At 37.2% G+C, this 16,037-nt stretch overlaps 1 protein-coding gene across 1 annotated transcript in view; it reads left to right on the top strand.

The window, feature by feature from the left end:
* The first annotated feature begins 1,011 nt into the window (after positions 1–1,011).
* LOC135217105 (serine/threonine-protein kinase Pink1, mitochondrial-like) overlaps positions 1,012–16,037 on the top strand; it is a 73,994-nt gene continuing 58,968 nt past the window's right edge. Inside the window, exons 1-2 of the mRNA XM_064252798.1 lie at positions 1,012–1,466; positions 5,065–5,391. Of these exons, the coding sequence (XP_064108868.1) occupies positions 1,332–1,466; positions 5,065–5,391 (462 nt within the window). The 5' untranslated portion in view covers positions 1,012–1,331. The remainder of the gene's footprint in view (positions 1,467–5,064; positions 5,392–16,037) is intronic.

Here is a 16,037-nt window from a genome sequence, read left to right as displayed (position 1 = left end):
GAGTATTATACCCACCTTCATTAATCACTTCTCTTAGCTGTTATTGGTTGAAAAATAATTGCGTTCTACTTTCTAGTGTAGTAGTGATACGAGGCAGGTCCTCAGTCGCGATATCCCCTCCCAGGAATTCTAAACTATTTTCCACTTACTAAAGGGAAAAATGAAGACGATGCTAAGGCTTCCTCAAGCTCTGACAGATTAGGAAATATATTTTCTTCGTTTATTTTGCTTAGAGATTTGTTTTGCAACCTTTTAAGATCGTTCCTTACCAATATTTGCACATACGAATAATAATAATCTTGTAACTTAATTTGATGGTGCTTCTTTCAAGCATAGCAATTGAGTTGACGACTTCTCAACAACCTTTACATAGACCTAATCGTACTTCCATTTCTTCTTGGTGAATGTTTTTTTACTTGAACGATGTCGTTAGTTTTTTCGTTTCAGTTTTTTCTTGTAACTAGCTTTTTCTCCGGCAGATTCCTTGTGATTCTCATTTTCATCATAATTTTTGCGTTTCGGATTGATAGCTAGAAACGGACAAAGTGGGAGACTCTTACAATGCCATCTTTTGTGAACAGAAATTCGCCTGGTATCCTTAACAACGTCTATCATTATTTGTGGAAGATAAAATTATAGTTTAATTCCTTTTCATTTACTTTCATAATGTTGTTTATATGAATGATGGAACGATTATCTTTAACATATTTTCCATCCGGTGTTTTAAAGGAACCGAAATTGCACCACCTGGAGTGGTGTCCATGATGTGTACGAGAACTTTCTTCTTCTTTGCCATTGGATAATGAATATCATAAGAGACTGAGAGTCATTTATTGATCTCTTTAGCGGATCTTACTTGTCAGCTTGTAGCTTTTGATTAGATGTTACAGAATGACAGAGAAAAGGCCGAACCACAACGATAAACCCGTGATATAAACCGGATTGAGAATTGGCACATATGGAGTGGTGAGGAGATGTGGCACATGTGGGAATGTTGACGTCAGTCAGCTGAGCGCGATCAAGGCAAGGCATTGCAGTGAGCTCTGAGTTGTTGCGTTGTGGATATACCCTGCAGGTTTCTCCTACCAGACTCAATTATTTATCTCTGCTGCGCAGGTTTATTTTCACCTTCAGGAGGGTTTCCGGGTGAATATTGCTCTGGGCCAGGGCTGAAATACGCCGGTAAACGAGCCTGTCGGCTTAAGCCGACAGGGAAAGATGTGACTGTTTTTACTGACATTAAAATCGGTGGGGCCGAAGTGGGTGTTTGGGTTCACGTAGGCGGCGGCGCCCGTTTGTGGGCGGCGGCGCGGGCTGAAGCCGAAGGGAAAATGTGGAGTTTGCGAGCGATCGTCGAGAGCGCTGTGGAGCACGGGCGGAGAGCCCTTCAACACGCCCAAAGGCGCAAAGTAACCCTAGTGCAGCAAGAGGTCCGAGCCCCTGAGGCCCGCCACAAGCTGAGCAAGGTGGGTACTACCCCTTTTTTTTGTTTTTTGTTTTTTTTTTGTTTCAGTAATTAGCCTAAAAATAGGCTTACTGGCCTGGTCTTAGGTTAATTGATTAAAAATAAACCAAGACTTTTAAAACTACTACCATGGGTATACCCAGTACCTAGGGTTAGGTACTATGGATTGGTAATAAGTTACTACCTATAGGACAGCGAACTAGCTTAGCCTTTAGCCTACTTAGTTGCTCCTAGACAGGTCACAGGTTTCTCATCAGTTGTCATTTAATTGGTGCATGCCCAGCTTAAGCCATGTGTGGAGAACAGAAAATCATGGGCATTAGATATAAGGCAGGTTATTTTATGAAAGGTTAGTTGAAAAGTAGATACAAACTGGTTCATTGTAAGCAGCAGCAAGGAGTACGTACTTTGTTAGCCATGAATTGTGTTTTCTGGTAGTCCTAGGCCTGTATAACCTGCCTTTGACAAGAAAGGGTAAAGGAAAGAACCTTTTGTCATCCAGGTAGGAAAAATGTAGAATAAATTGATTTAGTATTCATTAGAATTACCTTTGGGATCGAGGCACGCCTTAAATTTGAAAGTAGATCTAAGTAATTGGTCTGCATCAGGTAATTTCTAGGAAATTTACTTTTATGATGGTATTTTGGTAGCTTATTAAGAATTTATTCATTATTCCTTGGTCGACTGTAATTTACCTGTAATTAACCTCGGAACTGATTTTGTTTTTGTATGCTGGCCATCCTGGAATAATGTTATCATGTGTGTGCAGTGTTCCAGGGGACATTTGGTAATAAATGGAGTTTCTTTCACCAGGAACTCTGCCCCCCCCAAACTAAGTAAGACGACCAACTAGGTTAGGTTAGAGGAGAATTGGTTAGTTTGGTTCCTTTTATTGTATATTTCATTTGCCAATCCCTTCTTGAGCATATGGCTACCAAATGCCTTACATATTCGCGGAACTGTTTCTTATAGTCCGTGTGGAATTGTAACTTGGAATTACCATTTGAAATTTTAAAAATCTTACTGTAAAGGTTTGTCTTTCTGATTCACCAATTTAGCATATCCTACTGTTAAGCAACTTGCATATGCAGCTTAATTGAAAATGTTAGTACGTAGGTGTGATTGGGCATTATATTTTTTAAATATCCATAGAATTACTGAAATAACTCATGTGTTAAGTAGCCATCCTATACTTTCAGCTTGTAAGAGGCTTATATTTTATGCCTAAGGTGTCTTCAGATACATTAATTATTACTTAAAGCCTGTCAGACTGGACACTGAATGTCAGTACGTAATACTACAAAGGAAGACAACTGCTCTCTTGAAAATCTCTTGTCAGGTGTGAGGCTTAAGCACACATCAGAGAGGCATCTAATAAAAGGGATCTCTAGGCTAAGCTGCACTTTTGCGAAAGTTTGCATTTTATTACCAAACATAAACAATAGTATTTGTAGGAGAATTTTCCATATTTATTCAGAGAGATGTGATTTAGTTGGAATTATTTATTTAACCAATACACTGTACTGATATATGGATAATGGATAGCCATTTTATCAATGGGAATTCTCAATTGAAAGATTTTGAGCTATACATACATATTGTACCATAGTTTTGAGTAAAGTAAATTACATTTATGTAGTCCTTGGGTGACTTTTACAACTCAAGTTGTTGCAGACTATATTAATGGAATTTCCTGAGAAGAAATAAATTACTGTATAAGCACATAACATTTTTCTGTTAATAAGCACTTGTAAAAAGGCTGTTTTTAGTAAAATTTGTTAATTTTCGAATTTCCCATTGCTGGAGTATATCCAACACTTTAGTTCCTGTGGTTGAATGGTATGGTTCTCAAAGGTTAATATAATGCATTGAAATGTGGAAAAGGTAGTCAAAAGTATTAACAAATGAGCAAATAGAGAAACTATATTGCCCATGCTGTTGTATGTCTATAGCTACCATACTCTTTCAGGGCTGAGACTGGAATTGATTTTCTGTGGAAAGGTTAACTTATTTTGGAAGTGTTCAGTTGGAGATTACAAAAGCTTAAAGACTAGTGACCTTGCGTAATGTTACTCAAAGGCCTCTGTAATCATTGACTTTGCCTTAGTTTATGCGAGCGATTTTCTTTTTTGTTGTTACCACGCACATTTGTCTTAAACATGCTTACTTTGGCACTTTATATATCTATGTTTATGTAGCCTTATAACAACCCAAGGCCAGGTTATTAATACAGATTTTCCCTTTGGAAGGTTGGACGTAATATTATAGAGTCCTCCGCTTTATTCTGTATGTACATTGTCTGTCTCAATTTTCATGTGTTTATTCATCTTTTTCCATGACTTTGTTAACCATTGTAATAGTTTTTGTCATGCTATTGCCATACCTCCATCTTTTTTTGCTAACTTTTAATAATTCCCTTTGACAAATTGAAATGAACTCAGTCTTTTGAAGTAACTCTGTTTTCCAGTCTCTGGACACCACATCAAACTGCAACTTCCTTGTTCATATTTGTAATAGTATAATCTTCCCACTGAACTTTAATCAAGATTCTTAGCACTCTGTTGTCATACCTTATCAGAATATCTTTTATTTTATATGTCAGTACCCATGTCTCCGTTTCATCTTGGTAATTGTTACTTACAGTTACTTCTTCAAAATTCTGTGTTCCCAAGGTGCATAACAAATGTTTTACCTCTTCTAAGATCTATCCTTCATATTATTGTGCTCCATCTCTCCCCCTCAATTGTTCATACATTTCAGAAATCAGAAATTTTAGTCCAAATGCATATGTTCTTCAATTCCATTATCTACAACATTCAGTACACAGTTCAGAGTTGACCTGAACAGCTTTCCCCTCAGCATACGCATGCTACTTCACTGACCGTACTTTTTCTTGTATCCTTTTCAGTTACTGTATGCATTGCTATCAGTGCTTTAGATTTTGAAATGATTTGGTTCATATAATTTAATGTAGTCTTTCACTGATATTCATAGGAATTACAGTATCTTTACTTTTACCTACAAAATTGATGTATATTGATAATTTTTTAGTCAGTGGTGATAATATTTTTATGTCAACCAAAATTGATGAAGGCCGATCATTACATAAAAGCCATGAGAGCAGAGTCATGTAAATATTAACAACATGATTTTATAAGTGAAGGGCTTTCAATAGGTTGTTTAATAACATTATGTCATTGTTGTAGCTACTCTGCTTTTAATTTAACACAACTTCTCAAAATAGGCCTATGGGTAACATTAGTACTACTTTAAGATTTCTTTTGATCATATGACAAGTTCTTGTGCAGTACTTTTAATCTTTATTCTCTCTTGGTTAGTAGCGATTAAGAGCAAGTTGGTATGGGAAATTTTGGGAATGAGTATTACATGCATTTTTTATGTTATGCCTAAAAAATTAAAGATATGGAAAGAATTTAAGATATGTAAGTGGAGGACTGGATCACTTTAAATTTCACCCACCCAACAGGAGCTTTGTTTGGTGATAAGATCATTGTTTATTGTAGAACATTTTTTGATGAATTATTTCCTTTTCAATGCATTCTTCTCAAATTTTAATATTCTTTTTTTTTCTTTTGCAGTGGCAGAGTGAAGGGGGACCTGGGGTGGGTGCTCAGGGGGCAGGGAATGCCAGTCAGAGTTGTGGGGATCTGAGCAGTAGTTCTTCATTTGGAGCAAGTGGTGTTGTGAATCGCCTTCGTCCAGCAACTACTCGATTAGTTCAGGGGTTGGTACGTAAAGTTTCATCACCACTTTGGACTGAGGCTAAGAAACGGGCAACCAAACGTCTTGTATTTGGTGAATCTGCCCCCTATTTTGCCTTAGTGGGGGTGACCTTGGTTTCTGGATCACAACAAGGACTTGTTACCAAAGAAGATGAATTGGAGTCCCTGTGCTGTAATATCAGGGTGAGTACTCTACAATTTTTTTATTTTAATATTTTTTTTAGGTACTTGGAGGTTTTAGAAGGTTGTGAATGCATATGTTGCTTTTGCCTAAAGTTGCTTGGGATAATTAAATGAATTTGTAAATTCCTTACAGTATCTATTGTTTTTCCATGTACCAGTAAATAGAATATGTACTGTATACAAACATTACAGTACTGTGAAACTACATTATTTTTACTAGCAGTGTCAGTAGAAATTTAACTAATGTAAAATGGTAAAAACTCAGCAAGTTTCAAGTTGTTTGAGGTTGTGGTATCATGTGGTTATTGGTTACCACTTTCACTTGAACAAACAGTCTGTCAATGTTTATTTACAGGATCCACCCTTGGTGGGAGTTGAATATACTCTTAGCATTGTAAAATGTTGCACTTGATTCCTGACCAGAAACAACATTTGCAAGAAAATATCATGCATTAGTCTTGCTTGCGGGAGACACTGCTACAGGTTGATATTAAAAGACAGACAGATTTTAAAGGATGGATATTTTGGTTCTTATCATCCAAAATATTTTGACAATCATACTAACTGGTCACATCCATCACTTTGCACGTTTATCAGATAACTGAGCATATCATTATTTCTTGCACATTTGTCAGATAACTGAGCATATCATTATTTCTTGTAGCCTGCAGTACCTGGGTACTTCAGTTACATGCTGATTAATTTCTTCCTAGTTTACCTCTTAAAACATTCATGTGATGACTGATTTATATCGAATGTTACTAGAAAGTGCTTGTTCATGTATGTATAACAATGTTAAATTGTTAGTTCAAGGCATGAGAAATTACAAATTCTTGTAAACTTCTATGTGTAGTATCAGACTTTAATGTTCTTGGGACTAGTCATCCAATAGTATTTTACCACTGCTCATTTCGAAACTACAAGTTCCTTATATTTTATTGTTCTTCTTGTCTGTCGGTGTTTTTAAAAGCATAGTTACTTCAAGATGCTGGCACCAGAGATTGCTGGTTAATTTTCCTTCCACAATTTTGGTAACTTTGAAGGTATGCAATTGTAGAGGATCTACTACTAATGTGTGATTTTCTGTCAAAGAAAATGAGAGGCCAATTCTCAGGACGTATGTTGTTTTCATTCTTAATTTACATACTTTATGCACATCTACTTTGTTACCTTAGAGGTTGCTTAATATTATTTTAATAATAATAATAATTATTATTATTATCATTATATATGTGTGTTAGAGAGAGAGAGAATTTCAGAGCTCCGTAATTCTTCTGAACGTACATTGTGGATATTGAAAGGTTCCCAGTGCCAACGTTTACTAAAATTACTGTATAATCTAAACTTTTTTTGCTGTTTATGATTCGTGTTGCCAGCTTAAGATAAACTGTTGGAAATTCAGATGTTGAGAAGAGGAAAAGTGAAGAGATACAGACTCTGTTGCTTACTGTGCATGTGTGTGTGAGTGTTTCTGAGAAATAAAAATAGACTGGCAGTGTTCCACCTTCTTGTGCCATTCAGTCATTATTTATCATTGCATCATGTTTCCATATTTTCCTTGTGTGTACATCTGTCGATTTGTTAGATTTATGACACCAACCTGCAGCAAGTGAATTAAAAATAAGTAAATGTGAGTGAATTGATGTAGCCTTTTGGCGAAAATGCACCAGGAATATGTAACACGAGTTAATATTAATTGGCCCACAATATCGATTTTATATATTTTGCCCTCATTATCGTTTTATCACAACTGTATGCTGCAATATTCTTTAATGCTGTGTATACCAGTAAGATGAAGACAGCATTAAAGACCCCTTCTTCGCTAGCTGGAGTCTGGCTGATCGTACTAGGGGACTGTGAACTAGATTCCTGGTACTGTACTACTGCAGTTAGTTGGTCATGGTGGTTGGCAGCCATTAGAAGTGGGCATGGGCAAGCAACCCCATTCCACGAACATTTGCTTGGTCTCTAAAGGTTAACGTCTCCAAAAGACACATGGTAACGACTACAAGGGACATGCATTTATTACGAATAGCGACCAGGATTTTCTCTCTAGATATCAAATAGACATAAACCGCAAGCTCGGTAATGACCTACGCTATTCTGTCGTGTGGTTGAAACCCTCGCATTCCAATTCTTCAGTGTGGAAACAGAGACATATTCAAGGCTGGGGATATACGATGTTAGTCTGAAGGCGTGTCAGTAATATATTTGATCATTGGAGGGATTAATTCCTTTTACATTTTGTTTGGAGTTAATGATTTTTGACCTTTTGTGACTAGCGTGTTTGGAAAGCGGACTGGATGAACTAGATTCGACTGGGAATCATTCTCACTTTCCTGTATCATTTTTAGTCATTTATATTAAATAACCTAATTGTTATAAAGTATACAAAAACATTGCATTTATAAATAACCTTATTGTTATAAAGTATACAAAAACATTGCTGTCGCGTATTCTGCTCGGTTTACCGTGACTAGATAGGATTCGAAGAAGCAAGCTCAGGACTTGGTTGCGATGTTGCCGATCGAAGGTCACGTGTTATTCTGTGTAAAGCTTTGGCCGTCTAGTGACAGGTTATACACAGGAGAAACTAATTGTATTAATTTTGTTCATGCTTGTTGTGATCTAGGCGTAAATTGGTCTAAATCTTAGTGGTATGTATTATTTGAAGTCTACGGAAAGTCTTGTCTTGCTGTAGCCACTAATACCAGGGTTGCTGCGGAATTTAATTTGCTCCTTGGTATAGTTACTGTTATTTTTTATGGGGTTGGAGATGGAGGTGAATGCTGTTTACGTAAAATGAATAGGTTGAATATTACAGCACGTCCCATTTTGAACTAACCGTTAAATAAATGACGCCATTTCCTGTTTATTTTTTTTAATTGACGTATCGCAGCAAGCTTCATGCTCTCGTGTAAGGCGGAGGATAATTTAATATCCAAGCAAAATGTCTGCTGTAATCCTCACTTTGTTTGAAACTTAACAGTTATCGTAACAGCCGCAGTCACTGTGACCTTCATACGAAACACTGCAAGATCCGGAGAAGCCGAGGTGGGAAATATACATGCCCGATGTATTCTGAGAATGCACGTAACTTTGTGCTAATGAGTAGGTGATGCTCAAGGTTGTTCATGGAGTTACAAGATTTTTTGTTCGTAACTTCTTGCAGTTAAGTTAAATTTTTTTGTAAGATGAAACGGAGAGAGGGATGTACTTGAATAATATTTAGTAATACGGTTTTGCTACTACAATATTGTTTTTCTATGCGGTTGTAAAGACGTATGTGGTTTGTGATTGTGGATTTGCACCTTCAGTCAGCTGTCCATTGGCCACTTGACTCCGCTTCCCTTTTCACCATGCAGGACGCGTGAGGGACGAATACGTTTTGCGCCGTTATCTCTCTCTCTCTCTCTCTCTCTCTCTCTCTCTCTCTCTCTCTCTCTCTCTCTCTCGTTTATTACGGAGACAACTGTTTGATCATTGCTGTATAAAAGTTATCACGGAAGCAGAGGGCTATCGTCCAAGGGGTATTAAATGTTGTAGTAGTGGAGTATACCTTCCCATTAACAATTCGTACGTGATAACCTTAGTGATTTCGTTCTCATTTGAAAAAGAATTAACAGCACACTTTAGTCACTTGGTCAGTGAAGAAATTCTTCTTGCGGTGCTATGCTCGCCATTTCATCGAGAGTTCAAACGGCGATGAAAAATTACGGCAAACGAAATAAGAATATGAAACAACTGAAAATAGGGCTTCCAAAAAGTTCCAAATAACGATTATGATGATGATGATGATGAAATATGTCTTGTAAAAGTGTTTATGAAGATTTCGTATCTCAAGCATGTTATTGCATCATCATTGTGACGTTTGGTATTTTCTGATGCAAGAGCGCTAAGAGTAAGAGTAAGCTCAATGTTCTTGTGACTGGTCTTGGTATTTGTAGTTTGGATGGATACGTTTGTAGGAACTTTCAGTAAGCATTTGCTTCAGGGCGTTCTGTTAATATGTAGAGAAATCCTCTCGTGTGGACGTTTTTAGAGAATGCTCCAACCTAGGGTTAAATAAAGTATTCCATCCTGGGTCCAGCCTGTAGTGTGCCTAGGCGTTTCCTTAGTGTGGAAGCAGTTACGTTGGCCTGTTCAAAGTAATTATTTTGATTACCGAGTTTTTATTCTTCTTCGAAGTCCGCTTGATGACATAATCAAGAAGAAATTGGAAGATAAAGATCTGGGCCGAACTCCAAAGAAAACAAAAAGACCTGGATTCAGGATTTATTATTGTTGGGAAAGGATGTGTATTAATGATAGTGTTGTTATGCATCGTAATATATATATATATATAGTATATATATATATATATATATATATATATAGATATATAATATATTATATATATATATATATAATATATATAATATAATATTATGAATAATAATATTAGTATCGTTTTGAGTTGAATTTCCAACCGAAAAATTATTCTAATCGTACGATTCTACACATGAAATTTTAAAAGGAGTATGTACGTAAAGAAAGGGGAAACCCCTAAAGAAACAGTACCGGATATTCTCTATTTGACAGAAAATATCCTTTACGTTATCGTAAACTTTAGGATTAATAATTGTGTGAGTGTATAGATGTACCATTATAATTTATGACAATTAGATTTTATCCTTTTTATGCTAAAAATCTTATACCACAGAAGTTTAGTCTATTCTAAGATCTATTCCGTTGATGAATTTTTTTTTTTTTTTTTTGATGGAGCAGATCTTTCGAAACCATTAATGATTCCCATGATTAATAGCCGTGATACCCTTCGAATTACTTAGCCTGCCAATCATTTATATTGCCTCGGTTTGAGGGGATAGGTCAGCATTGAGTTTATGAATATGGTACATTTCGTGTTTGCTGCCGAAGTACATATAAGAGTCGTTGATAACAACTTTTGACATTCGTAAAAATTATAATTCTTTTGCCATAAACATGATTGAAGTATGAGATTGATTTATAAAAGATTATGAAACTGTACTAAAGTTAGTGCTTTCTATTTAGCTACAGAAAGATGTTAAATAGGAGCTCTTGTAAACTTTGAAGCAATAATATTGCTATAGGTCACAAGACTTATCAATATAGTAAATGTTACTTCTTTCACACACTGTTTCCCGACTACTTGCATTAGGGAACCTGACGGTGTTCTTATCACGGTTGACCGAATTTACTTATGACTAGAACATTCATAAAAATGATTTATATAATATTAATACGTAAATTCCCTGGATTCACGATATTTACTAATGGAATAAAAACTAACTTTTTTATATAGAGGATATTTGAGTTTTAAAAATGAAATTTTAATCTTTATGAAGCTTACGTATTAAGCAGTGATTCGTACCTTTGTCGTCTTAGTTGATTTTTAGTTATAAGTTTTAAGTTCGTAAAACGTAACAGTTGCGAGAGCATCAGTGAAAACATAATGGTTGAAGTACCTACTCCTTGTAGCTGCTGTGATAGTGGAATGTGTAATAGTTAGTTTAGGCCTATGGATAGGGGCATGTGTCGAGGAGCCTGGCTGGTGGTGTTGTGTTTGGAGTATTAAGACGTAGGCCTTGCGCTTTTTTTTCTCTCTCTCCCAGAATAGAATATAATTTTTAAAAGGTAATCAGCACTTCGAAGTTGTGTTTAAACGGCACACAAATTCGGTGAATTAGTTCTTTTTAACCTCCTCAGCACTTTTGAAATCCAGTATCTTGTACGAAGAAATATGTAGATGCCATATATTTACAATGCCCGTTAAAAACAATAAATATACGTGCTTAGTATGTGCAAGGGAATGTTGAGATTGAAAAGATACCAGTCTTGTCCAGCGTATATGTCTTACTTTTTTTTTTGTACCCTGTCATGTACTGTTTTTTTTTCTTTCTGATACTGTATTCAGTATGTATTTGAATTTCAGGATGTTTTTTACGTCTGGATGTTGTCTGCTAAATCATTGTCGTTCCGTTTTTATAGAATTATTTAAAACATGAAGATTCCTTACGTTTTAAAAATATGGACTTTATACAGATCGATTTCCGTTATCCAGGGAATTTAATGTTTTGCCGAAAGTAAAGCCAAATTGACAAATTAGCTGGAATAATATGTTTTATGGCGCTCTCATTTTTATAGAAATATAGGAATATTCTCGTGGGTATGAGACACTGGGTTTTACAGAAGTTCAGTCAGTTAACTTTTCTTGCACATTTTTCCGTACTTGAATTGGTGCAATTGAACATCATTGAGAGCTTGAATCCAAGGACTGAATTTTTGGCCAGAGACTCGAGTCCAAAGGTAGATTAGCTATTGTAGTTAGCGAAGGGTTTCAGAGCTAATGTATTTTGTAGTTTGTAGTTGTCTGTCTCTCTTAATAGCCAGGGCACTTAATCCTTCTTAATGGCAGCCTTTGGTCTGTCATCATAAGGCAGTCTATTCTCAACCAACAAACCGGAGAGGGCTGTTGGTTTGAGAGACGGGGGAAGGGGGGAGGGCTGCGGGTATGGGGGGAGAGTTATCTTCCGTGATAATGTGAAAGCGTCACTCATTCACCCCTGCCGGTTCGGCACCCTTAGCAACTTCATGCGAGATGTTATCGTGTTTTACTTTAAACTTCCTTGAATATAACTATCCACATATATACTTAATATTTATATATATCAATGTAAATTTTTGTTTCTATATGTATGTGTATATGTATATAAAGGCGGGTATATACGAAAAAAAGGGAAATTATCTTCAAATTTTAAATCAGCGTCTTGTGGGACTTTATTGTGAAAAGATGTTTGCGTTTACTCTGGCTTATTTACAAAAACTTAAGCGCTCTAGATTTACAATAGATATTTCTTGATAACACTGATATACAGTATCTACTACTTAACCGTAGGAACAGAACCATAAAGTTATGTATATACTTAAACACTTACATGCATTCAGGCTGTTTTATATAACTGATATAAACTGCCTATCTTCTAATTACTTAGATAACAATGTACAATACAGCAAATAAGCTGTATCAAATCTCACCTGATGGCTTGAGTAGGACTTCATAAGCTCTTTAAATGAAGACCCATTATCATAATTAATGCTGTAGAAACTTCAGTTTGCGTGCCTTATTAATTATTTCAGGAAGGTGAAGTCATTTATTATCTTGTGTGTGCAGCATAGCCTTGAGGTGTCCCTGTTCTTTGGTTAATTATTTTAATAGTCATTTATATGATTGATGCTATGTAAGATTCGTTATAGACCTAATAGTCATTTGTATAATTGATGCTCTCTAAGATTCGTTATAGACCTAATCGCTAAAAGTTTTCCGTTAATTGCTTGCTCTTATCGACAGCTTAAAAATGATTTTCTATAACTTATGTTATACAGCATTGACTCTATAGTTATACAATATATTTGAAGATGCAAGGTATTTCAGAAGGGCAACTTGAGTTTCTCGAGCTGTCAAAACTCGTCCCAAAGGAGAAAGACACCTACAGCCCCTGGCGGAAGTCTTGTCAGGTGCATGAGTTTCTAAAAGTCTGTTTTTAGCTGGTTAAACCGGCATATAGTGGCGTGAACACAATCCCCTCTGCTTACTTTGTTTACTGTCGGTTGCAAGGCTGTTCGTGCTTTGGGCTACGTGCCTCTTTATCCGAAAAAAGATTACTGGACAATGTTGTGGCTCTGAATTGGAAAGAAGTGACGGAAACGGATCTAAAAGTAGTACTTGGCATCTCTCCCTCCCTCCCATGAATCGCAGCTTCGCGCGGGGCTCATCGGGTTTTGGGGATATTTGTGGCGGTGTCGTCATGTTCCCCTTCTTCCATGGGTCTTGGGATGGGATCCCCCCCTCCCTCCCGGTTCTTGTTGTCTCTGCTACAGGATAACCTTTGTGCGACCTGCCAACTTTATCATATTATTCCTGATATTATATGTTTAGTGGTTACTAAGGAGATGAGAATGGCATTTATTTCGTTACCTCTACCGGGAATGGCTTAGGGTCTGTTATGGTAGATTGTTTGTTTTTATGTTTTTGAGTCACAATAAAAGTTATGTGTTTTTCAGAGCAACCTAATTTTTATTCCCCGTGGAATTTAAGAATGAAAGTTACTCTTTTTGGTACTGAATACGGATCTTGTACCTGGATATTTGTATTGATAAGGAAGTTGCTGCTTATACGTAGTACGTATGACGTCAGGCTTCAGAATATATTTTGCTGTCATTACCTATACTCTGTTTTTTTTCATCTGTCCACCCGCCTGTGGTGTTTTTGTATGGCAACACTGCGTCCCGGGCTTTAGATAGTCACATTCAGCTTACATTCAACGATTATAATAATATCCTATTTCGAATATTAACGGTGTAATTGGCATACAGTAAATTATTAAAACACTTTTCAGTTGCAATGTACACCCAGATATCCTTTTATTTACCTAAAACTTACACATAGCGTAACTATCTAAAGCCCGGGACGCAGTGTTGCATACAAAAACACCACAGGCAGATGGACAGATGAAAAAAAAACAGAGTATAGTCACTTTCATACACATCTCCCCCCCCCCCCTCCCACAGACTCTCACCCATATATATGCATAAATAACACAGAAAAAAAAAGTCACAAAATTCTTAAATTCATGAACGTTGCACTTTTTTATCTCCTCATGATTTTGAAATTAACCCTCTGCTCAGTTTTACAAGTATTGTAGAGAAGATTTGGCCTTCGTCGTGCTGGAAAAGAGGACTGGGTTGAATCTCTCTCTCTCTCTCTCTCTCTAACTCCTCTCCTCATCTCTGCATATGGCCTTTCTATTTATAGGAAGACTGTTCTGTTACTAGGGATTACCATTATGTAGAATAAGTTCTGTTTTGCCCTTGGATAACGATTATCGGGTTATAGGATTCCAACTCCTAGAAAGTGCTGTCACGAAAGGGATTTTTATTTTTATGGTTTCCAGGGAGAAGAATTCAAGCGTTTTGAGAACCTCTCTCTCTCTCTCTCTCTCTCTCTCTCTCTCTCTCTCTCTCTCTCTCTCTCTCTCTCTCTCTCTCTCTCTCTCTCTCTTTGTGGAGTACGTTCAGCTACGTGAATGTGGTGCATTATAATGTAATAATGTGATTGAGAAAGACAAGACAGAGTTTTGAATGGTATGAATAAGAAGAAAGCAGAATAGGTCACGTATCAAATAATGTGATAAGAAATATAATGTAATAATGTGATTGAGAAAGACAAGACAGAGTTTTGAATGGTATGAATAAGAAGAAAGCAGAATAGATCACGTATCAAATAATGTGATAAGAAATGTTGATTTAAAGTATTGCGAGCATTCGGGACGGAAGAAATGGTGTGGTCGAAACACGTGATGAATTTATGAGTCAGTCAAGAGGGAGAATTGGTTTAGGATTAACTTGAACAATATTGAAATCAGTGACGTAGCTTAAGATACGAAGCTAAAAGTATCTGTGATTGTGATGATGACGAGGTGGATGATAATTGGATGTGAATACTTGAATTGTGGTGATGACGAGGAGGATGATAATTGGATATGAATACTTGTATTGTGATGATGACGAGGAGAATAATGATTGTTTGTTTGTTTGTTTGTATGGTGTTTTTACGTTGCATGGAACCAGTGGTTATTCAGCAACGGGACCAACGGCTTTGCGTGACTTCGGAACACGAGAATGAACTATCACCAGAAATACCCATCTCTCATACCTCAATGGAATGCCCGAGAATCGAACTCGCGGCCACCGAGGTGACAAGCAAAGACCATACCAACCTCGCCACTGAGGCGCTGCGGATAATGATTGGATGTGAATAATTGTATTGTGATGATGACGAGGAGAATGATAATTTGATGTGAATAATTATTGTGATGACGACTACGAGGAGGATAATTGGATGTGAATACTTGTATTGTGATGATGACGGGAAAATAAATGGATGTGAATACTTTTATTGACTAAGTCTCCCCATTTGTACTATAAATGTTGATTGTTCTGATACGTAATACAAACCATCAGTCCTTTAACAATAGGATTGTGACTTGAGGCAGCTGGAACTGGTCGTAAGCTTCGAACAAGGGAGTTCGGTAGTTAACTGCTTGTCCGACAGTCAGCGCACCGCACGACTGGGAGTGAAGAATCTCTGCTTTCGGCCGCGCTGGGTGACAGGCGTGTTCTCCACTTCTCTCTGACCGCCATCGTCGCATGCTTCGTAACTTCAAAGCTTTGGTTTGCCTTCTCTTTCTAGTGTATTTGTGTGAAAATCCAGTAAGTACTTGTGACTTTGGTAATTTTCATTTAATTATGGATTCTCGTGAGCTGGAGAGTTCCCCACGCCCCCCCATCAGCCGCAGACTGTGCCCTGGTGTGGAGGGCCATAAGTGTGGGGCCTTCCGCTCATTTATTGAGATTGACCCTCATGAATTATATGCTCGGTGTCGGGGGCGCGAACGCTCTCGCACCAAGCCTTGTGATATTTGTTCTTTGTGGTCGGAGGAGCAGTGGGCGCGATATGAGGGGAGGAGGAAATGACGTAAGCCTGCCAGGGAGTCATCAGGAAGTTCTCCGGCTACTCCCCTGGTCACGGACACGTCGTCTTCTTTCCTTCCTCCATCTCAGCTCCC

Source organism: Macrobrachium nipponense, chromosome 7 (genome assembly GCF_015104395.2).
Source record: "Macrobrachium nipponense isolate FS-2020 chromosome 7, ASM1510439v2, whole genome shotgun sequence".
NCBI classification, from domain to species: domain Eukaryota; kingdom Metazoa; phylum Arthropoda; class Malacostraca; order Decapoda; family Palaemonidae; genus Macrobrachium; species Macrobrachium nipponense.
The sequence above is the reverse complement of the archived record's forward strand: the minus strand, read 5'-3'. Positions and strand labels throughout refer to the sequence as shown.